At 31.2% G+C, this 24,322-nt stretch overlaps 2 protein-coding genes across 7 annotated transcripts; both read right to left on the reverse strand.

The window, feature by feature from the left end:
- Window positions 1-4,582: 4,582 nt before the first annotated feature.
- LOC129892257 (VQ motif-containing protein 10-like) lies at window positions 4,583-5,325 on the reverse strand. The gene has a single exon (XM_055967821.1). The coding sequence runs from the start codon at window positions 5,170-5,172 to the stop codon at window positions 4,840-4,842; it is 333 nt and encodes a 110-aa protein (XP_055823796.1). The 5' UTR covers window positions 5,173-5,325; the 3' UTR covers window positions 4,583-4,839.
- A 6,059-nt stretch (window positions 5,326-11,384) lies between these two features.
- On the reverse strand, window positions 11,385-19,764 carry LOC129891754 (polyadenylate-binding protein-interacting protein 8-like). 6 transcript variants are annotated; one of them, XR_008767231.1, is made up of 11 exons: window positions 19,023-19,764; window positions 17,536-17,646; window positions 17,401-17,445; window positions 14,161-14,233; window positions 13,961-14,073; window positions 13,756-13,815; window positions 13,503-13,550; window positions 13,350-13,418; window positions 12,896-13,126; window positions 11,898-12,167; window positions 11,385-11,762 (listed from the first exon to the last, which is right to left on the reverse strand). XR_008767231.1 is itself a non-coding variant. In XM_055967231.1 (10 exons), the coding sequence occupies exons 1-10, from the start codon at window positions 19,389-19,391 to the stop codon at window positions 11,705-11,707; spliced, it is 1,008 nt and encodes a 335-aa protein (XP_055823206.1). In that variant the 5' UTR covers window positions 19,392-19,763; the 3' UTR covers window positions 11,385-11,704. The 6 variants fall into 6 exon arrangements, 3 of the variants coding, with proteins under 3 accessions (XP_055823206.1, XP_055823207.1, XP_055823208.1); XR_008767229.1 differs by lacking the exon at window positions 11,898-12,167; XM_055967231.1 differs by lacking the exon at window positions 11,898-12,167 and having other exon boundaries at window positions 12,896-12,957; window positions 19,023-19,763.
- Between the last annotated feature and the right edge of the window lie 4,558 nt (window positions 19,765-24,322).

Below are 24,322 nucleotides of genomic sequence, written 5' to 3' on the forward strand. Positions count from 1 at the left end.
AAAATGAAAATGAACATTAAGGGTGATCATGAAAATGAATAGTATCATACAAGCTCTAAATAAACATCCAAAGTAAAACTACAGATAACAACTAGGCGCTAATAAAATATGATACTAGTTCCTTGTCCCGTCTTCTAAGAAAATTAGATACTCATAAACTATTTCCAAGATTTTAGACATTGAAATGCTATATATTAAATTGTGCTTAGCCTTCACTATGTCAGTATTTTATACTAAGTAATGCCAAGTTATAGAATAAACAATAAATCAATTAACAATACCTTCATCAACTTGGTCGATGTTCAGGACTTTTTTTCAACTGTCATGAAAATTGTATTCTTTAGAAGGTGATCGTAGCCATTATTGAGTACAAATTAGAGCTTCTACTGTTTTTGACAATAAAGAACTCTGGTAAGAATCAAGAATTCGACCACGTGTGTTAAATGCTGACTCAGATGCAACAGTAGAAACAGGAATAGAAAGAACATCTCTCGCAATTTTTGAAACAACTGGATATTTACTAGATAAAACCTTCCACCAAGACAAGATATCAAAATCTTTATTCTTCACCACATCATCCATCAAGTATATCTGAAGATCATATTTTTTGAAAATATTTTCCTCGTCTGCCAAATGTTTCTCCCACTCAGATTTCAATAAATCATCGATTTCACTCATGCTAGTATCACCTCCAATATTGTCATTAGAAGAAGCATCAACGACAAAGTTACTGTGAGAATCATACAAACGCATTAAAACACTTGCCACATCTTTCGACTTTAATCTTCCCAACAAAGGACCATATGCCTTGAAAAGAGTGAAGTTTACATACTTCATCTTATATCTGGGGTCTAACACAACAACAACAAGCAATAACATATTCATATTCTCAAAATTTTTTCAATACTTCTCAAATTTACTTTATATCCTGTCTGCCATATCAACCAAAATAAGATCTTCGCATGTAGAATACTTTTTAATAGAACTTCGAAGTGTAAAAAAATAACGAAAGAAACAGTTGGAAGTAACATACAAAGTCCCTAAAAATTTTAAAGTGGCCTAATAGAAAAGATCAAGAAACTTGACAAAAGCTTTCACATTCTTCCAGTCATTTGCTGATGGATTTTCTCTTAATGCACTTATTTCTCGACAATACTTTTGATATTTATGGTCATCCAGATACATTCTTGTAAAGGCTTTTTCAAATTTTATAGTTGTATCTAATATTGTATATGTCGAGTTTCATCTAGTTTCAACATCAAGACTCACAAGACCATGAGTGTCTATCTTAGTTTTTTCAACAAATGACTTAAAAGAAGCAAACCTTGAAGGAGAAGATCTAACATATTTTACCGCATTCCTTACACTAGAAATGGGTTCAATTTGTTCATCTAACCCTTCTTTTACAATCAAGTTCAATATGTGAGCACTACACCTAACATGTAAAAATTCATTTCCAAGTATTACTCCATTCCAATCATTCATTACCACATTCAAATGCTTAATGGCAGCATCATTGGCAGTCGCATTGTCTAAGGTTATTGTAAACAAGTTATCAATGCCCCAACCCAATAAGCATTCCTCAATTCCCTTAGCAATAGTCTCGCCTTTGTGATCTAATGTTGGAAAAGAGTTCAAAATTTTCTTTCATAAATTCCATCGATCATCAATCCAATGTGCGGTGACAACTATATAACTCAGATTTTGGAGTGATGTCCATGTGTCACTAGTAAGGAAAATACGTTGGTCCTTGATAAGATATCTAAGCTTATCTTTTTCTTCTTGATAAATCCTCAAGCAATGCCTTGCAATAGTTACACGAGAAGCTAGTTCAAAATTTGATAAGGCTTTAGTCATCAATTTTCTAAAGCCTTCTCCCTCTACAACTCTAAATGGCTGCTCATCAATAATTACAAATTCAGCAATGACTCTTCTAATTTCTTCCGCATTATACACTATCCTTTCATTAGAATCCGAAAGACCTTCTGTCCACCCTTTTTTAATAGGTTTTAACGTTGTTTGTCTCTTAACAACGATTCTAAAGGGAAATTTGTTACATTTAACAGTTAGATGTGACCTTAATGTAGTAGTCTCATTCTTGCTTTCGGCAGCAAATGTTTTTGGACAGTAATTGCATTTCGTCCTAATTTTACCTCCTTTAGCTTTAAATTTGGAGAAGTGACCCCGAATCTCGAAAGTCTCTCTACCACTATTCCCAGATTTAGAAGGTTCTTTAGGAGTTGTTTTTTTTGCTTTTTAGGAGGAGTGCATCAATAAGGAATGTTCTTACCATGTTGTTGTTGAGATTCTGTTGGCACAATCGGATGGTTGTTGTCAATCTCTAGCGATTTAGTTTCAGAAGTTGTAGCTTCCATCGAGAAAGACAATTTGTGTATATAATAAAAAAAGATTATAATTTGTAATAAATCAACAAATTGATAGCAATATAAATAAATTTGTAAAACCTTACAGATGGAGAGTTTGTGTGGTGTAATGACTTTTTATGAAATGAGAAAAAAAGAACAATGGATGTGAAATGAGAAAGGGATCTGATTTATGGAGAAGATGTAGTCGAATAGGGTTTTCTAATTACATAACATGGTTTGGGCTTCCGGTGTTCATTTCCTTCTGGACTTTTTTTGTATATTATTTAGATGGACTTCTCAAGTCCAAATCTAAATGTAAGAAAGAAAACAAAAATTATGAAAAATTTTAAGAAAATATTTATAAATTACATTTTAATAAATATTTTTATGTATAACATAATTTAAAAGTAGTATAGCTATAATCGGGTCGGTTTGGGTTCGGTTGACTTTTTTTAGTTAAAACCAAATCAACCCTATAATGGTCGGATTTTTTTTCCAAACATCAAACCAAACCACTGGTCGGATTTTTTTTCCGATTTGGTTCGATTTATCGATTTGGTGCGGTTTATCGATTTGCCCTGTACAACCCTAGTTTAAACCATACATAACAGGAGTACATACACTATTATTAATAGTGATAACATTAAGGTTTCCAAAGCTGACCAAAATATTACACATTGACGGTGATATTAATTTAGGAGACACTACTACATTCTTGTTTGCTTGTAGTTTTGACAGTGCGTCTTCTGGAGGAGTTGGCATGACAATAATTTGGTCATGTATTAGGTGCTTCGATCCTATCCTATCCAGAACATCTACTACTTTGTTTGCTTGGCGGAATGGAATGTGTATAGTATCACTGAATTTCCCAATTTCTTTAATAGGGACCTGCAAGAATCAACCATATATAGTTGTTGTCTTGTTGATAGGCAAGAGTTATTGTGAATAAGCTAGTTGAAGTTCTTGTAGAAATGCACACAACTCCAAAAATGTGTGATTGAGAGAGAGTATTGATATTTTTCCAGAAACATACAATCCAATCACCCTTGTAGTTCGTGATTACACCACCAATTAATAACCACACTTTATAATTTTATTTTTAGTATGTTTTAAAAAAAATACATTTTTCTATATTTGATAACTTTATAATTTCAACAATTTACGTGATTTCTGTAATAACACAATATTCAAAAGTATTTTCATATATTACACATATATTTAATTGAAAATTATAAAACTCCCACCCACCCTCTTATTTTCTTAAACTATGGTGTCGTTTGACCCAAGTTCTCAAATATTCTTGGCAAGTTATTATTGGATGAAGTTTTGGTGAAATTTCATTATGCGTTTGGCCATAAATTTTTTCAAGTTTTGATGAAGTTTCAAACAATATTATTTTGTACCTGTAAGTTCTAAAAATTATTAAAATTACTCATAAGTTTGTGTTATCATTTTATAATAAATATGTAAAGTTAAAAAAACCTTATAACATAGTTGATAACAATCAATAACAATAAAATAATAATATAGGCCAGAACAATACATTAATCGAATTAAAAATAATTTTTTTTTTCAATCTTATCACTCAAATTATTCTTTTTCGGGGAGGTAATAACAAATATTCTTTTATAAAATCTTCCCACATTGTAGGAGCGATCTCTTCCGTCAAATTTTCAATTCTAGATCAGATAACAGAGAAGATGAGCAACGGAGTAAGTTGGTAGATAAATATTTAGTTACAATTAATAAATAATGGTGTTTTTATAAAATATAAAAGTTTGGGGTAATCTTTAAATTTTAAAATTTCCAAGTTCTCAACTTCTGGACTTGAATTTTTTGACATATATTTGCCAAGTAATGACAAATTATATGGACAAACATTAGTGTCCAAAAATTTTTCAAATTTTTTTCAAAAACTACTTGGGATAAACGCTTACCATATATGTGCTCAAACTATAAGACATTTAAATTGAAACAAAAAGAATAATAGACAATAATTAAGTAAGGGCAATTTAGTAAATTAGGCAAAATTCCCTCGCCCATTAATGAAAGACAAACCTCAAAAACAGAAGAAAAAGATACAGAAATAGAACTGGTTTCAAAATAAATATTGAACTTTTTACTTATTTTCTTAGTTAAGCTGCTAATACATTAATTACTAGTACTTAAAATGGGACGAAGGGAGCTAGTATCTCTAAACTAGAACATCAAAAGTGGAAGTTCAGAATAATTAATAAATTAAAGAATGGTATAAGTGTTTTCATACATCACATATATATAATTCGAACTTCAAAAGTAGAAGTTCATCAAAGGATAACAAAGAATGAATTAAATAATAATAAAAGCGTTTAAATTAGTAACGTATTTCATCCTCATATATGCGTTACTTAACTCGAGAGTACTCCTTCAAAAACAACATCAATTTTTTTCAAGATAAGGACTTTATACTATTTCTAAAATTATACTGAATATGTTATTGTTGTATTTCATCGGTATAATGGCGAAGGAGGTCATCTAAAGTGGGCAATTCTTTGAACAACTTGTCAAATTCGTTAAATGACTTCAATCTCCCCAAATTCGGTCCGCCACCACCAGCATTTTGATCTTCCCAATAATTACTACTATCACGGCCGCATCCCCCGTAGGAAGCTTCCACGGGTGGTGGCGGTGGAGGAGAAAAGGCTGACTCCACCGCCACCGTGGAATTCTTGCCGGTCAGTGTCTGAACGACCGATTTGAAATTGCTGGCATCCGTTTCTATGTATTCTGTGTTGATTATCACTACCTTCACTGGAATATTTGACATTTTTTTCTTTAAATTGGAAAATGAATGATTTTTAAATTTTTGTGCTGTTGCTGCTGCTGTTGTTTGTTTGATTATTGAAGATAAGAAGTGGGTGTATATTTATAGAGGGAAAAAAAGGATTTGCAAGTTTGTACGGCAAACAATGGAAGTGTTTTATTTATTTACTTAGTTTCCACAGTTTGACATTTAAGAAATTGGTGTCAGATGCACCGGTGGAACTATTTCATCTTTAATTAAATGTTTTGAATTCATATTTTTTGTATGAAAAAAATTATGTTAAGTGCGCTAGCTATGAATTAACTTTAGAGTGCGCAATCTGAATTTAATTGAAATTCAATGCAGATTTCGAACATTAATGAAAAATCAAATAAAAAAGAAAGAAATTGACGTCATTAAAGAAGATTTGACCGTTTTGTGCTGTCTGGAAGGACCAAAGATTGAGTCAATTGTCAAAGAAAATAAAATTTTATTATTGTTCCCGCACGCCCCACGAAATTGCATCCAATTAATTGGCATTTGGCAACATGGGATAAATTTTTACCCGCTCGAATTGTCGTTATATAGTTGATGAGATCATTTTATTCTTAATTAGAGATCTGAAATTTGAGTTCAGGAAATAAAAAATATTAATATCACTTTAGAAATGGATTCTACAATGCATGAAATTGAATTAGTCGAATATCAATACAAGTAGCGTATATGGAATGAAATCGATTTTTTATATTTTGTTATAGGACTCCCTATGTTTCATTTTACTAGGTCGAAAAAATATCTATTAGGAGTTTGTTTTACTAAACTAACTTTATTAATTATGTTGAAAATCTTATAGTACCTTATGTAGTTCTTTTAATGATAAAAATAATATTGAAAGAAATAATAAATTTCTCTTAATTTGTTAAACCAGACAAGTAAAAAGATTTTTTAAAATATAAAAATCAAGTAAAATAAAATGAAAAATTGTTATAAAATCTTAAAAGTATCCGGACACATAAGGTTATAAAAGATATTTGACTGCATTTGTAAGACTAAAAGTTATCTTAATAATAATGAAATGAAAATTTTAAAATTAAATTATTTATAATCATATAAAAATATTACAATATTTTCCTAGACAATTTTAAAAAAATAAAGTTGCATCACATAACTTGGAAGTTTGGAATAACGGGAATAGTAGACCATAAAAAAGACTTGGCTACGTGTATATCTAATCTATAAGTGAGTCGTTAGAATAAGACTTGTTATATATTTAGTATATAATCTATCTTACAATATACTAATATATACTTGGTGTAAAAATCAATAAATTTATATCACATCAATTGGACCTTCTCTCTTCTTCCTTCATCATTGTCTCTTATTCACACCAAATTTCTCCCTAAAAAATTGAAGAAAGAAAAATAAAAAAAAAAGTGTTCACACGATTTTGATTTACGTAAAAAACCTGACGATTGCTAAAGTACTTCGAACTTGACCCCATAAAACATGTGGTTGTAAACATATATACATCACAAACACTGAATTATTTAATATCGTTTGGTTTAGTGAGATAAGATAATAATTTAGAAATATGGTAACTCATATAATTATTTTACTAAGTGTCTTGTTTGTGAGTATTATTTAGTTTTAGGATTATTTCATACCACTATAAATGATTAGATTATAAGTTATTTCATATATAAAAAGAGTGGAATAAAATAATTCGTGAGAAATTCTTATCTAATGTCTATCACATCCCACCATTTTAATTGTGCATTGTATGGTTATTCTTTACGTTTTCCTCATAAATTCTACTATTATGTGCATCATTTATATATTATTTTTATACGAGATAAAATGTGCAATAAGAAATAAACCTTCATGCAGCAATCAATTTTTTTTTGTTAAAATATATTAATATTCTAAAATAACCATCATATAGTGGAGTATTTTTTAATGTAACAAATGAAAAAAAATTAATACCAATAAATAATTCTTACAATACAATTCCCGCATTACTAATTATGCGTAACTAATTTCTAATAAATCAAATGACCCTAAATTAAGTCTTCCTTCTATAAATCTCTTTGAGCTACGGATCGATAGATGTTTGGTCAAAACTTTTTTCTCCATATACTTTTGGCCATGTGTTTGAAAATAGACTTTTTTCACTTAATCATAATTAATTAATATATTATTATCAACTCATAAACATGAATTTACTTAGCAATAATTAATTAATATGATTTGACTTATAGTTTGGTACGAATAATCGAAGCAAAGCTACTTTAACAAGGTACGTAGTGGGGTTCTTATAGTACCAAGTTGTGCATGCTGCCAATGGCAACTGGTTCTGTCTTTAAAGCTATTTATTTATAGGGACAAATTCAATTTTAAGTTTAATAATTTGACAAATTAAAAGGTTCAATGACTCATGTCAACTATGCTTCAATATCTCACTTGGGTATCAAATAAACGGGTTGAACTGAATTTCAAAATATGTTGAGTTAATAAATGCTTGGATTACATTAATCTATTTAAATATTATTTAGATTGAAACGAGCTAAAAAATGAGTCATAATCCAACCCGCTCCATTCTTACTATACAACAACAACCCAGTAAAATCTCAGAACATAGGGTCTGGAGAGGGTAAAGTGTACGCAGACCTTACTCCTATCAAGGTAGGACGGCTGTTTCCGAAATACCCTCGGCTCAATAAAAGCATAAAAGGAGGTTAGATAAAGTTAAGAAGTTCAAAGCTATATGAAAAAGCAAATAACAAAAGCGACACAGATAAATTCTCATGAGTCAATATGAGTGGCCTCACAAATCAAAACTTTTTTTTATGACCAAATGCTTAATCTCAAAATTATAATTTCGAAATAACTTTGTCCACGGACCATATAGTGGGGTTCTTGCAGTACCAAGTTGCATGCTGTCAATGGGAACTGGTCCTTTGTGACCTTTAAAAGGCTAGGCTGGCTGGCTATATATATTGACTATTCATAAGTCTTTGACCAAAAATGGTCAACAATTGTCTGTCCTTTAATTCAGTATCTCCACCCACCTTAAGTCATCAATCAGTAATTTCTTTTTACAATGCTTAATTATATTCTCCTTCATGATCATCTAATTTGTTTAGTTTTACTTAATATTCTTAATATATAGTCCCAAAACCAGAAAAAAAAAGGAATTTGAAAAGATTATTGTTAGTGTGTGTCTTTAAATCAACCCATGTTTTTATATAATATGAGGCAAAGCTTAGAAGAATCATGGATTGTTTCCAAAAACACAAAAAAGGGTACCATTGGAATTCTCGAAAAGAATAGTCAAGAGTTTTGATCAATTATGAATATATAATTTGTCAATCATTAGTCAATAGGAATGACAAACGGGGCACGGCGGGAATAGGATTTATTATGATTTGCCTAAAAAATTCATTGAATTGTGAAATTGCTACACATCTAATTATATCAAGGAAATGAAAAGAAATTTGACGACGAAATGAAATCCTTGCAGATTTATGTAAATTTGTGCTACGCACCATTTTGTTATCTCTTATTAGTCAACAAATAAAAAGTAGCCTAACACGTTTCCTAGTTTCTTTGTATTTCTAATTTCCTATAATTATAATTACATAGAAATTTATGTAGCAATTTTTTCACCAATCATTTCTTGAATTCTTGTACGACAAATTTTCCAAAACTCTTGGGGATCATGTGGCGCTAATTAAATTGTGCTATTTTCTACTTTTGCGGCCAATCTGACATTATTTATTTGATACTATTTCATGCAAAGTATTTTCTATTTCTTAAAAATTATATTTCATTCATTTTATGTGGTATAATTTCTTTAAAATTTTGTTTAGCAAAAAAAGAAAAAACGTTTTTTTAACTCTATGACTTACAATTAATATGTTTGGTATATATAGAAGAAGATATTTTTTGAAAAATATTTGTTAATTTTCTCATATTTGATTGATCCAATTTTATTTTATTTTCTAGAAACATAGGTTTCTTAAAATTTTTAAAACATAATTTCTAAGATGAAAGTAGAAAATTAAATTACAGAAATGTTATTTTACGCGAATTGTCTTCATCCACCCTAACACCCCCACCCCATCTCACCCTATTGCTCATCCTTCACACCCTAGCCTTTGCCCTACCCCCACCCCCTTGATCAACCACCACCCCATTATATTAAGAGTGAATTCACGTGTACTCTATAACTTTCGTGCTTTTGTATTGGTTTTAGAAATTTTCGAGATGTGAGATTGTGATTCTGTGAACCTTAATTATTATATAATGTATACTTTAATGTAAAATAGTTAATGTATATGTATATATTGTTAATAAAGGTCTTAAATAGCATATTCTTGTAATATTTCCTTATAGGAATATATAAACTTTAATTTTTAGAACCGTCTCTACTTCACACCCCATCTCTATATTGTCTATCTGTATAAATGTTCATATGAAAACGATTATTTTTCAAGAAAATATTTTTCACGATTTTTTTTTACTTCCCAACAAACACATCCTCAATGACATGATTTTACACCCCATTGGTCAATATCAATTTTAGGAAAGAAAAACAGAAAAAGTACGAAGAATGCGCTTGAAATTGAAATATGTGAGACAACAACTTAATTGAAGTTCCTTTTAGACCAAGCAAATACCTCACTTTCTAGATTAAGAAAAGTTGACAAACTCCACATTTAAATTTGTTGATAGTCAACGTGAGACTCTTTTTCGACGTTATAAAAAACACACTCGTATTTTTCTAGGACTAAAATGGAGCACGTACGTCATTAATACTAATAAGACTCTAGAAGCAAGCATTTTTTCGACGTATCTGTTTCATATCGAAGATATTTTTAAAATTTTATTTTATTCACTCATGTGTTTGCTTCATGTCAGGGATATTTTTTGACTTTTGATGTTTATTTTTTAAAGTTACTTTACAAATACCTTTTAGTTGATAGTTTGTTTTCACTAGCAATAAAAAAAAATTGCCAAATAAATGGAACCTAACATGAGTAAAATGTTGATAACGTTATTACAGATTTGTTAAATAAAAAAAATATCTTTTTGAAATTGACTAAAAAAAAATGTTTCACATATGACACAAATTGAGGCAAAAAATAGATAGAAGTTTCAAATGCATTAGATAGTCGAGAAAAACTTAACTCTTTAGGTCAATTACATGAACTTATCATAGTTAAATATTAAATTAGACTAATAATACATATCAATTAATCATAGAACCAGACAAATGAATTTAAATAGTACCTCTTTATTATGATTTCTTGGTTATATATAGATTAGAGAAACTCACTAATCTAAACAAGGGTAAATTTGAAAAAAAAAATAATTAATAGCTGCTTGAGTAGGTAAAATATCATTTATTTTAAACTAAATATAAAAGTTTAAAACAGAACTAATATGGACGGGAGGGGACTACAAGCAAAACTATATCAATCAACAGTTCGTTTTATCGATAGAGCGTCTAAAGAGGCGAATTCTAAAGTCATTTATGGGTTCACGCAAATTTCCGCAACTTCTACTTTATTCTTATAAGAACATGAACTATTTATTCTTTTATCCTATTTTTTACTTTCTTATTTCGCACATGACCTCAGCACAACGTCAGCATCATTGCTATGAATTAATCCTATAATATTTCATCGATATATTAATATCATATCGATATCATATAAGACTGAACTTAATTCTCTGAAATACTCCGTAGGTATATTGATACCTTATCACTATCATATAGGATTGAATTATATTTTCAAAAAAAATAAAAATAAAAATAAACAATTGAGAGAAAATTATTAAAATCACAATCTTATTTATTAAACTCTAAATTAGTAGAAAATATATATTCTTTGTGATACTCCATCGATGTATTAATACCATATCGGTATCATATAAGACTGAATTTAATCATCTATGATACTCCATCGATATATTGATACTCAGTATGACGTCATTGCGGAAATTTTAAAATAAATTTATGTCATTTTAAAATAAAAAAGAGTATAAAAATAACAAGACATTTAAGGGTAAATAATTTTCCTTTTTGGGTACAAGTGTTCTTTTCGCTATATTACAAGAGACTCACTAAATATTTATAAATATTTCACCATGATACCAATTATTATTATAGTATTTATTAACTTGGATTGGTCTATGCATCTAACACTTTGAGATCATTTTTAAGAAAAAGATTTCTTTAAAATGGTTATCAAAGATTGCTTCACGCCTCAAACCAAATACCATCAAGCATCAACCAGTAAGTGCTTAATAAAAGTAAAGTATGGAACTACTAAAATGTTTTGACATTCTGTTAAAAACTTTAGCTAAAACAGGGTCAATAGTCATTTTCAGTAGTGATAAAGAGTTATTGCGGGCTGAAAGGAAGTGAGGGGAAGAAAAAGATGGAAATTACTGAAACAGACATTTGTTTCGAGTTCCCATCGTGAACTCAAGTCTTCCAAGAGGGCTTGCGCTCAACTCTTTCCAGACCTTGATAGCAACAAAGGATTGGCTAATGCATCATGGGACGATGAACTCGTGGCCTCACAGGTGTCTTTGAAGGACTCACCCTATGGCATTAGCAAAGGTATTAAAGTTAGAAGAGACATTAAACATAAATAACACAACATACTCTTTGTAAAAGGAAATGCTGGTTCAAGAATGGAGCACCCGGGGTAAGATGGGAGGGGTGGGGGTGGACTTACAACTCAGTAGCGGTAAATTCTGTCAAATGCATAGTGCAAAAACATTATGGCTAGTATAGGAATGGTACATGTATTTTCTTCGATGATCCCTTTCATCCAATAAAGGGCCCCAAACCTTCTTTTCTCCATTTTGTATATGTTACTCTAATCACTAAAACTTCACAGCCGATATTTTCTTGGGATATCACTGGTGCTCCGTCCAGCTTGCACGCACTTTGACTATTTCATCATGCCGTATGTCCAGCCCGCAACCACCGTTGTCAAGGTTATCTGTCAAGCAGGACTCAAGCAGATGGACTCATACCATGTATTATAGCTGGAATTTAAACCTAAATCTCCAGGTTGGTCTATGCGTCAACCACTAGGCCATCCCCATGGGACCTTCACAACCTAATGATCCTATATAATTACAAGAGAAAGTACTTGGACTGACAAACTTAGATTTAGTTTCATATTCTACTCTCAACCTTGTTAAGAAAAGTACTTGAAAGTAGCTATCCATTAACGTCTCCTCCAATTTGACTCTGAAAATCGATCCTCAATGAGGGAAGGGTCTTTCTTACTGGTGCAAAGGGAGTAATAATTCAGTTGAAATGCTTATATGCGCAAGCAGGCAACCGGGACTGACATATTCTCAAGGCTACAGAACACACACACACACTAACCAGGGTACAAACACAACAACATTCCCTAGACTGAACATGTCCCAACTCCCAAAAATAAATAGCCGACTGATACACAGTTAGCATCTGGCATGCACTACGGATAACTGTAGCATTATTTTTGAGTTTCATTTTCAGATGACAGAAAGGCAGAAAGCAAGCAATGTTATAGTATACATTCGGAGAAAGAGAGAGGAAGTTTTTGCAGTTTACAGGGAACCTTAGAATGCATGACTATGTTGATTGGTGCCTACTTGGGAGGAAAAGAGAATCTGAGATACCAAGCTTAAAAAGATGCAACATTATTGGGATCAAAGACATTTCTAACTAAAGTACCTGATGCGTTGGGATCCCAAAATCTGTCCGCAACAGTCCAATGCTAAAATTGCACTCTCAGCCTGCACATTTATCAAGTATCTGTTTACATGTAAAATTTACTATAATTCCAACGCCCGTTTAGATCATCTTCAAAACAAAATATTTGATATTATGCTGCAGCTTTTTGCAGGCTAGCATCTTCAGATATACCACTGATAATGTATAGGAACTTGCTCTGCTCAATGGCGTCTCCAGAGTGATGGTTGCCACATATATAAGAAGGGAAGGAAGAGAAGTAAATTCAGAGGAAATACCAAAAAAAAAATGGAGTTGACAATCCCATGACACAAAAAACTAAAATAAGAGGAGTCTTCATCTAGTGAACATTAGAATCTATAGGTGTGTGTAATGTACCTATTGATACAACATCCCAACTTAAATCCAAAGAAAAAGAAAAAGAAAATCAACGTACCATAACAAATTCAACAAAAGCAATACGGGTAGAGTGCACTTGATCCCCCAAAAGCCTCAGGCGAGACACCTGCAAAGAGAAGAGCAGCTTCAGCATCACTTGGGCGAACATTCTGTAAGATAATAAGTGAGAAGTTTCAGACATCACACTGACCTCACCACATCTTGTTTCAAAGAAATTCTTGACATCAGCTTGAGAAAGCTGTTCAATATAGAGTACAATACATTAAAATTTCAGATGATTATGAAAATAAAAAGCTACAAGGAAGAGAAAAATATACAACCAGCAAAAAAGTAACTCAGCCAGATCATTATAACCTGTGCATCACATACTGGTAATCCCACAGAAAGATGTACTAATAAAGCATGCAATAACTTCAGAAGATTTCAAAAGCAAGAATTTATACCTTCTTATCAATATTTGTGCAGTAGACTGTCCTGGCACACATCTCACGCTCATCCTCAGACTGCACATAGCATGTACACATAATGGAAAACTAAGCACTTAGTTCCATGAAGTTACTTCTATAAGTTGAGATAGAACCACAAGAAAATTATTTTTTCTACATCATCCATATAAAAGTAAATAAAATGACACAGATCTGTGCATACCCTAGGAAGGAATGTAGGATTCACGGGTAGAATAGCAGTTTTTGATGGTAGGACCTTCAGAGGGGAGAACCCTAATATTGTCCCACAGAGGCTAAGTGATGCTCTTGCTGAGTCTGTTGGAATGATTCCACATGATAAGTTAGTTTTGACTTTTGAATGTTCAGCAGTACTAAGAAAAGCTTCAACCTCCTCCAACTTACATTCGTCAGCGAATTCCACGAAGGCAAAGCGAAGGCGAGAGTGGGGATCACCACAAACTCTGCAGTCAACAACCTATGGAGCAAGTGTAGACAACCGAAAACACACCAATATTACACTCCTTTTTTTGCTTTTATAGAAAGACCACTATTACACTCCTCAATAGATACCCCATACAATTTTCACCAAAACAACAACATACCCAGTGTAATTACACAAGAATTTTCACCAAAAGCACAAATACAAATTAATGTCAGTCTAGCTTGAGAAAGAAATAAGGATGAAGAACTCGAGCACACAAATAAACAGCTCTGCTGCATGCTGGGGTATATGCCTTAATCTGAAAACAATTCAATTGTGTCAAAATGGCATGAAACTTAGCAAATTATGAGGAGACTAATCCAACTATGTCAAACAGAAACATAAGCATCGTGACTTTATGACATCTTCACAACACCTTGCAGACTGACAACAAGTAACCCAATCTAGCTTTCCAAGTTTATACAAACCAAACTTTTTGTTGGACAGTCCCATAATATATAGTAAAAACAAGTGTATGGCATATCAATTCTCGTGATAGGTACCTTTGAAAAGACAATCTATGAAATGGATAATGGATCTTGCAGGGCAATAATCTTAAGCCAACCAGATTAGACTAAGTGCCCGTTTGGATTGGCTTAAAAGTTGGTCAAACCAGCTTTAAAGTTATTTTATAACTTTTGAAAGTGTTTGACAAATAAAAAAAGTGCGTAAAATAAGTTAAAATTTACAAAAAGATGTCAAAAGTTAAAAGTTGGTCCCCCCTACTTTTAAAAGTCAACTTTTGGAAGTGTTTGACAAATCAAAAAAGTGTGTAAAATAACATAAAATTTACAAAAAGATGTCAAAAGCTAAAAGTTGGTCCCCCCTATTTTTTTCTTTTTGACTTAAAAGTCATTTTCAGCTTAAAAATCATTTGTTTTAAGCCAATCCAAACAGGCTCTAAAACGAACCATAACCAAAGTGTAAAGAAGCTCTTCAATTGATGATGCAAGTTAGGAGAAAAAAGTAAAGTATTTACGTATATTAATTCAAGCAGTCTTTAACCAGAGTAAGCATCAGCACACATTGCTAGTGAGCAAAAGACAGTTAAATCACGTTACTATGACACTAAAGTGAAAGAAAAGAAAGAAAAGAAGAGGAAAATAACAAGCAAAGTAGTGCCCTTTCGAGCTATGGACCTTGTAGTTCAAAATTCCAATACCTACTTGCTTCTGTATATTGTAACTTTCTTTAGATTCTTCCTAATATATTGATTTAAGTAAAAATGTAAGATGTAGGTTGAAAATATCCAAAAACTATAAGCCAAAACGAAAACACAGAAATTTAAATTCCACTTGGAGATGAAGGATGCAAGTGGAAGAACAATAGGATTATAATACTTTATATATTTTTAAACATCTTAGGTTCATCTCACATGCTTCTTAATTAGTAACTGGCTCTCAGATATAGGCTATTTTATTAATTTTCAGGCAGCAGTGATTACATCCTTGCAGTAAATATTCTCAGATATAAGCTATTTTATTAATTTTAATGCAGCAGTGATTACAACCTTACAGTAAATATTCATAGTCTACTTCTTATGTCTTTAATCAAGCAAAGTAAATTTTTTAAAGAAAGTTCAAATCCCACTTGTGACTTGTCCTAGAAGTCAAATGATACTAGCGTCCTTGGTGTTCAGGAATCAGCCTAGGAGGAATATGAAAGGGGGCATCTTATATCCGTCTAGTTCAATCTTCTGTTGTGTTGAAGTTATTAGGTTTTTCTTGCTATGCTGCTCGGACTATCCAAAACTGTTGTTGTACCCGTGTCGGATCCTCCAAAAATGCACTACTTTTTAAGGATCCTGTGCACACCTGGCTTTTTTGGAGTGTCCAAGCAACATAGTTTGCTTGTGAATATACCAGCTTCACCTTTAGGCTTCTTCTTTCGTTTTGTATCTCCTCATTTCAGCTTCCTCTTTCCCATGCTTGTCCAGAATTTCTATAGACTAACAGAAACTACTTTAAGATGCAGCTACTATTTAACTCTAAAAAGCTGTCAGAGAATTTGAAGAACTTTGAGCTACCTTTTTGACTTTGAATTGGGATGACCAAAAAATGAATACTCCTTCCGTTTCAAAAAGAATGACCTATTTTCCTTTTTAGTATGTTTCAAAAAGAATGACTCCTTTCAACCTTCGGAGTGGCCCGGTGGTTTGGGCTTGGGACTTCCATGTTGGAGGTCTCAAGTTTGAAACCCCTTACTTTCCTCTGGGTCGAGCTCATCACACCAGGCTTGCTTAGTGCAGGTTACCTCTCCTATGTGATTTGCGAGCTATTGCATAGAAGCGGGGGTTTTATCCTGTGCGCACCTAAAGGGTAGCGGCTGCAAGTTTCCCTTGTCATTAAAAAAAAAAAAAGAATGACCCCTTTCCTTTTTGGCAACACTTTAATTTCAGTTTTTCACATGACATGTTTAAAGCCACAAGATTAAAGGGCATTTTGGTACATTTGACGTAACTTTAATTTAGGACCACAAGATTGAAAAGTCTCTTTATTTTCTTAAACTCCTTGCCAAGTCAAATTAGGCCATTTTTTTTTAAACGGAAGGAGTACATAATACCTGAGCCTAGTCAACATTCACTTTGAGATATCCTTTTTGACCCTCAATGGGGATTGACAAGAAAATAAGTACCTCGGCCAGGTCAATGTTTCAGAATATTACGCACAATGTCATTATACTAATACCACAGCCAAGAGATAGAAAGAACACATCCCTCTCTGCCAAAGATAGACAAAAGGTATGTTTGCTGCATGTCATTAGTAATTTGAGCAGCTCCTCTAGGCATCAATATGTCAATGATCAAGATATTTCGACAATACTAATGTGTTAAACAACCTGACAATTAATGCTAATCATAGCTCGTAAGTCGTAATATCAGACAGTCTAAAGGTTATTGCTTATTTGCAGGTCGTGCAATTTCATCCTCCTATAAAACGCAGATAGAACAACAAACTTGGACTCGAGGGCTATAATATGGAGTGAAACACATGCTATAGGCACCCCAAGCTAGGGCTTTTCATCTGCTAAAGCACGAGATTCAGCACATTAATGTTTTTAGGTTTCTCAAAAAATTGAAAGAAGCGACACCTTGCACTTAAAGCACTCAAGCATCTAATATTATGAATCACAACAATGTACAGAACAGCATCGTCACTTACTTGTCCATAAGCGCTAAATAATGCAGCAAGACGCTCTTCTGTTATCTGTGGTGAGGCAAAGTCAAAAAGAGGAACGTTGTAAATACAAAATACAGATCATAAATCAAATATTAATGGGCATCCATCCTCACTTACATTGTGATCGACGTCAGAAACATATACTGTTCTCCTAATGCTATCTTCTCTTTGAGCCTTAAAAGCTCTATTGTTCATTCTTCTTCTGCCCTGGTTATGGCTGTTACCTCTCTGCGGACACAGAAGTGATAAAATTAAGGAGGAGTCAGCTTGCTGAATTGAGCACTCAAAATTACTTCCAAAATGGCGAAATGCAATTCCCAATCCACGAGGGTATTTAGTAAATCGAGGTAATTATGATCCTCGAATTGATAAGTATGGAAGGTTGAACTTTTCTCTTTATAAAAGAAAATAAACATCATGACCAGACGAAACTTCTAATGAGGACAAGATTTGAAGCTAAGGTAGAATTGTTCCTTTGGTGACTTGTGAATCACAGATGCGAAGCGTGAAATCAGCTTCTACAGCCTCTTTGCAGAGGTGCAATGGAAGGATGCTCAAAACATCAACCAACCCCCCATCTGGACCAAAACTTTTAATCCAATTTATACGAAAATGACAAATATATTCCCTAATATCTGGTGTGCATAACGAAAAAGGTTTGATCTGAGTACTGCTCAAAACACCAAATTTAATGTACCACTCACAAGTGGACATTTGGATCAAAATGACAATTCCACCCCATTCACGACAATGGAAAAAAGCATTTATTCATTTTTACCAGCTAAGCATCCACAACAATTCTATTAAACAAAGGTCACTAATACTAATAACGAACTCAATGTCAAATTTCCATTTTTGACGAACAGAATGTCAGCGATTAATTACTAAAGGAAGAGTCAAGAATCAATTTTGACAAGAAAGGTTCAGAATGCAAAAGTCCCTCAAACTGTGAATCCAGCTACTACATTCACTCAAACTACCCTTGATAAATGATCAATGGCTCAAAGCATGAAACTTTTCACAACAACTTATTTGACAGACTGATTACCGAATATCACGCAGGATCAATGATGCTTTCCACATACATTCCCAATATTTGAAATCTCCAAGAACCATTTTTTAGCAAGAAATGATGAAATTTTCAAACAAATTTGTTACAAGCAGCTACGTTTCCCATAATTCAAACAAGTATACTAATAAATAAATGGATGCACAGACGGCCTCATAAAAAACATTAAATTAAAGGAAAACAAAAATGAGTAAAAAAGGGCAGCCTGTGCACTAAGCTTCTACGCAGGTCTGGAGAAGGGCCAAACCACAAGGGCGTATGCAGCCTACCTTGAATTTTTGCAAGATGCTATTTCCATAGGAAAATAAAAAAGTGTTTTTGATAAATAAGAAATAAAGAGACTTCAAAAACTAAACCTGCAAACTGGAAAAACACTTTGAATATATCAGAATTTCGATTTTATCATGTGAAATCAGGAAACCAATAATTGCCCAAGTCATGAAACGATCAACCAAAAACAAAAACATAACAAAATAAAAGTCCAAAACAACTGTTCAATATCAATTTAACTGAATCATAATAATGGAAACAATACCTTTCCATTGTTTTGGAAAACATCACCTCCCACAGTCTTAATAACAGGCACAAAATTGTGCACAAAATTATTCAGAAACATCTGATCACGATTATAATAAGAAGGAACAAACTCCTTTGCCTGTGGATTCAACTTGAGTTTCTTCAACATGTCAACAATATCTTGCATTTTATAATCAGATTTAGCATCCGAAGAATCATTTACACCATTAACTACAGATTCAGAATTCACATTTTTCTCAGAATTGAACTCAGATTCTTCCGAACCCACATCAGAAAATTTGGTATCATCAGTGTTTGTTAACAGTGATTGAACTGCTGGAACCTCAATCACTGCCGTCTCATCACACACTTGTGCATCAGCCGCCATGGAAATGCACACAAATATATATATATAAAAATTTACAGAAAAAAATGTAAACCCAGAATTCTATTATTATACAATAAATGAAAGGGGTAATCAAAATTCCAATTATTTTTTTTTGATTTGAGATTTAGATGATCGGTGAAATGTAATAGTGAAAACCGACTGAAAGTTTGTTTATATATAGAAAAAGTGGGTCAGAAATGGAATGGAAGTGAAGAATGGTGATGAAAGAGAGAGAAATTTTAAAGGGTTTTTCTAACAAAATTCAATCAGAGTGTGTTGAAAGGTGATTTTATGGAAATTTCAAGAAGGTAGCTTTGGGTTTTGGCCTTTAGCTAAACATTGTTTTCCATGTCGTTTTGAAGAGAGAAGAAACTACGAATCCAAATCAGAATCCGAGTCGGAATTTAAAGTTTATGAAATTAAGAATTTTAGTATTTTGAGGCTCTTTTGATATAAAAATAATAAATAATTAAATTTAAAATGAGTTTATTTTTATTTAGTGAATAAAAATATTGCATAATTTATTTTAAAATTAGTTATTTTAAGATTATAATATTATTTTTATCTCATATTAAAAATAAAATAATAATTTTAAAATAACTAATTCCGAAATAATTGCCCTATTAAAACATAGTGCCAGGAGTAATACATATGATTTCTCCTTTTGATATAAAGAATTAGAAGTGAAAATGAACTATCTAAACTCATCAAATAAGAAGAGTATAGTAGTACTCCTATCACTCTTATTGAAAATGAAAATAATTATTAAATGTTATTAGATATATTTGGAGGGAGTCAAATTAATATATGGTTTTTTTGACAAATGAAACTCATAAACATAAAAAAATAATATTATTTTGAAGGAAAAAAATAAAATACAGCTAAGGCAAGAATGAGCCTGCCTTGTTTTTGTTACTTTCTGAGGTATTTTGGATAATGTAATTCATATGATTCATAACTGCCTCTTTAATGTTTATTGGGATTGTAACTTTTTCTTATTTTTTAATTATAAAAAAAAATTAAAATGTTTTTTTAGTACATAGTTGTGGTATTATTTTTATATTTTTAATGTCACAAGTTGTTTGTCTAGTTTCCTTTGTGACGCTGCGCACAATGGAGTGGGTGATGATTGGAAATTTCCCTTTTAGATCACATAGATAAAGTACAAATAAAATAAAGATTCTTTATTTCTGAAAATTGAAAATTTATAAATTCTTTATATATTTATATATATCAGAAAATATTAAATATAAAGTATACATTTCTATATTATATGAGCACAACTTATTCCACGATTACTTATTACTATCAATTTCCCGATAAAGTAACCATGTACCTGATTATTCTATATAGTATTTATCACCTCCAACTTTCCATCAACATATTTATTATACACACGTATTTTGATTAATTCCATATAATATTTACTATTTTCTATCTTTTTTAATTGTGTATTATAACTTAACACAATATAATATTTATCTCTTACGTACTTTTCATAAGCACAAATATCAAAATAATTCAACCCATGTTGTATAAATGGAAAGAAATTATGTAGTTGGCTAGTGCCAAGTAGATTGAACAACAAATAATGTTTTTTTTAGGATAAAAAGTCTAACTTTTTCAATGTACTAATAAAAGCTGTGGGAGCACATTATTCACGTGATCTTAAGTTAATTTTGTTTTCAATTGACAATCAGAATATAAACAAAATCTTTTTGTCTTTAAAAAAAAAATAGTCGTTTGAGCTCCAAATAAAAATAAATTATAATATTGCAAATTTGTTGTCATATTTGAACCTTAGAATAATAAATTTCATTTACTTAATTTTTGCTGCTGTCAATTGTTATCTAGGTATTATAATATTCGATATATAGTAAAAAAAGATTTGTTTCTTTTTCTTTCCATTATACCATAGATAGTTGATCTCTTAACAATGACCTTAGTCTCATAACTATCCGTGACAAAGGCTGCTCAATACATGGATGGATAGCCACTTAAATTTATCGATAATATTTATTTAGAAATTTAAAGTATGATTTGTTCTAGTTGAGTGAGTTTATACATTCATCTTAAAGTTTAAAAAAGTTTTGTAGCATATTTTCAAGAGACTATTATGTAAATTAACCACATACAACATATTACCTTTTAATTATACATATCAACTTTAATTGAAATGTATCCGAAGTTTTATGATTTATTGAGACTAATGAATACAATTAAGAAAAGTAATTAACATATTTTAAGTAGTTATCTTATTTGTGTATTAATGCGCTCTAGAAAACACTTGCATTAGTTTTTCAAGAAGTACCTAATGGGATCACTTTATCATATTCAAATGTTCAATCAGAACAAATCGTGATTTGAATAGCTACATTAAATTTACGGCATAAATTAAAAGGTTATCGATATATTCGACCACCAGGATCTTTTCTATGAATTAACCGATTTATAGCTGTAGACATTGATACTTTGTAGGACTCTATAAGTTGAGTTCAATTTCAATTAGGGTTTTTGGAGGTTACTTTACCCTAAATCCTAGTTCATGCCTATATAAAGGGTAATATATTCCCTTGAAAAGGCATCTCAGATATTTCATAAAATTTTTGGGATATTCATAAAGAGATCAAAATATGTCGGACTCTTTTTGAAAATCAAATATTTTAAGAAGATCTACAAATCTTTTCGTGGAGATCAAGTCCAAATCATCCTAATTCGAAAAATACGCAACTAAATGGCCCTCGATTCACAGAAAAATCTTAGGACAGAAAAATCAAGAATTAGGAACAATTTTGTGCCTATAATATTTTATCAATAAAATTATATTTTTATATATTTTATTTGTAATTATAATTTATTTTTCTATCACTTTAAAATTTGTCGCAAACAATAGCCAATACAAATGTTAATTCCCACTCACCAATTACAAAAGTAAGAAAAACAACACAAGAAATCTGTTGTATATCTTGTGCCTTTTAACCTTTATGAAAAAAGACTGCATAAAAAATCACTTATTTGTAGCAACTTTACTCTTTTCTTGATTCTCTCAAGTAAAGCTAGAAGCAGGGCAACTTCCATTTAATGCACCAAAACAAAATGAACTGTTATGCTTTCCTTAGCAACAAAGAACTATAGCATACAGTAATAGTTATTTCACTTATTATAAAGTGTTACATGTTATCTTTTAGGTGATGTAATAGTATATATATTTTTTAATAAGATATATCAATATTAGAGAGTTAAATTTTCTTGAATAGTAGTAAAAGAATTTTAATCAGTTATATATATAATTAATATGAGATATTTTTACACTATTAAATTATCTGAAAATTAATGTTGAGGTTTAAACCTTCAATCTGCATTAATAAAAGTATAATAATGCATTTAATTAATGGTGGTTGGTGATGATAATAGCTAGATGACTAGCGATACCGATGATTTTATGGGTGTCAAATGGGGATGTTGTTAGCTAATTAATGGTAATTGATATTGTTACAACACGTGGTAGTTAATGGTGATAGCTCTCACAATAATGGTTGAAAGTGATAGTTATGTTGGTGCCTTGGTGGTGACGACTAATAGTTGTGATGGATGATAGTGATGACTAATGGTGATGGTGAATGATGATGGTGGTTGACAATATATAGTAGTGACTATGCTGGTAAGTATCATTAACGAGTAGTGATTATTGTGATAATGATGGTTGATGGTTATTATTGTAAGTGGTGGTTAGTAATAGTAACAACTAACTAATTGTAGTAGTCGACAATGATGGTAGTTATGGTTGATGATAATGGTCGTGGACGTTGATATATAGTTGATAAGATGTGCGGCAGTAGTAGTCCTTGATAATACATAATACATGGTGTTATAGTGATGAACAAATTGAATAGTTGACCTGTCGTATTTATACAAGCCTTGAATAAACATCATAATAATATTAAGATTTTATTACACATCTTAATCATTCAATTCTATTCAGACGCATTAAATGGTATAACATGAAAAAATAAACGCTTTAATTAAAATTAAGATTTGAATAATGAAAATTAAAATTTATATATATGATCCGAATTATTAAAATTAAGAGATTTCTTATAAGAGCAAACAAATGAGACGTTAAACTTCATTGACAAAAATAGATAGCAACAAGTAGCCATATTTCTTTTTCCGTGGGGTCTGAATATATGTTTTTTGACTTGACAAAGGTAGGAGTAAGATAAAATCTACATACATTTCACTTTTCCAAGGCTCAAACATTATTAATGAGACTATACTAGATATGTTATTGTTGTTATTCAGTTCTTTTTTCTTTCTTTTATGTAATATTAAATTAAGGAAAGAAGAGTACTATGGTTAAGACTTGAAGACTCTTGAACAAAAACATAAATAATTGTATATATTCTGTAAAAAAAAAACAAGTGTTGACCATGAGGAATCAAATTCTCTGCCCTATCATTGGCGCCACTTTCAGAATTCCCTTCTTCTTGACTAATCATTTCATAAATTAATTACCAAAGTTTGGTAGCACATATCATATACTATAATTTATAAGGTGATTGTTGTTTTTTTATTTCGTTTTCCTTCACATGTTATTAAATATCAAGATTGTACTTTGTACCAACTACTACATTTCTTATTATACTTTGTAACAACGACTACATATCTTTACATAAACACCCTTACCTTCTTCAAGTTTTCTTTTTTCCAACCTTCTTCAAGGGTAAGGATGCTAATTACCTTCTTCTTTTTTTCTAAAAAATATTATAAATGTTGTATAACTAAGTAAGCAAAAATTTGTATACTCCATTTCAATTTATTTATCTAATTTTGACTTGACACAAAATTTAACAAAGATACTTTTTGAATTTTGTGATTTTGAATGTCTCAAAATGTCCTTGAATCTTATGAGGTTAATCATGTCAAGTGAA

This window comes from Solanum dulcamara, chromosome 6 (assembly GCF_947179165.1).
Source record: "Solanum dulcamara chromosome 6, daSolDulc1.2, whole genome shotgun sequence".
Classification (NCBI taxonomy): Eukaryota; Viridiplantae; Streptophyta; class Magnoliopsida; order Solanales; family Solanaceae; genus Solanum; species Solanum dulcamara.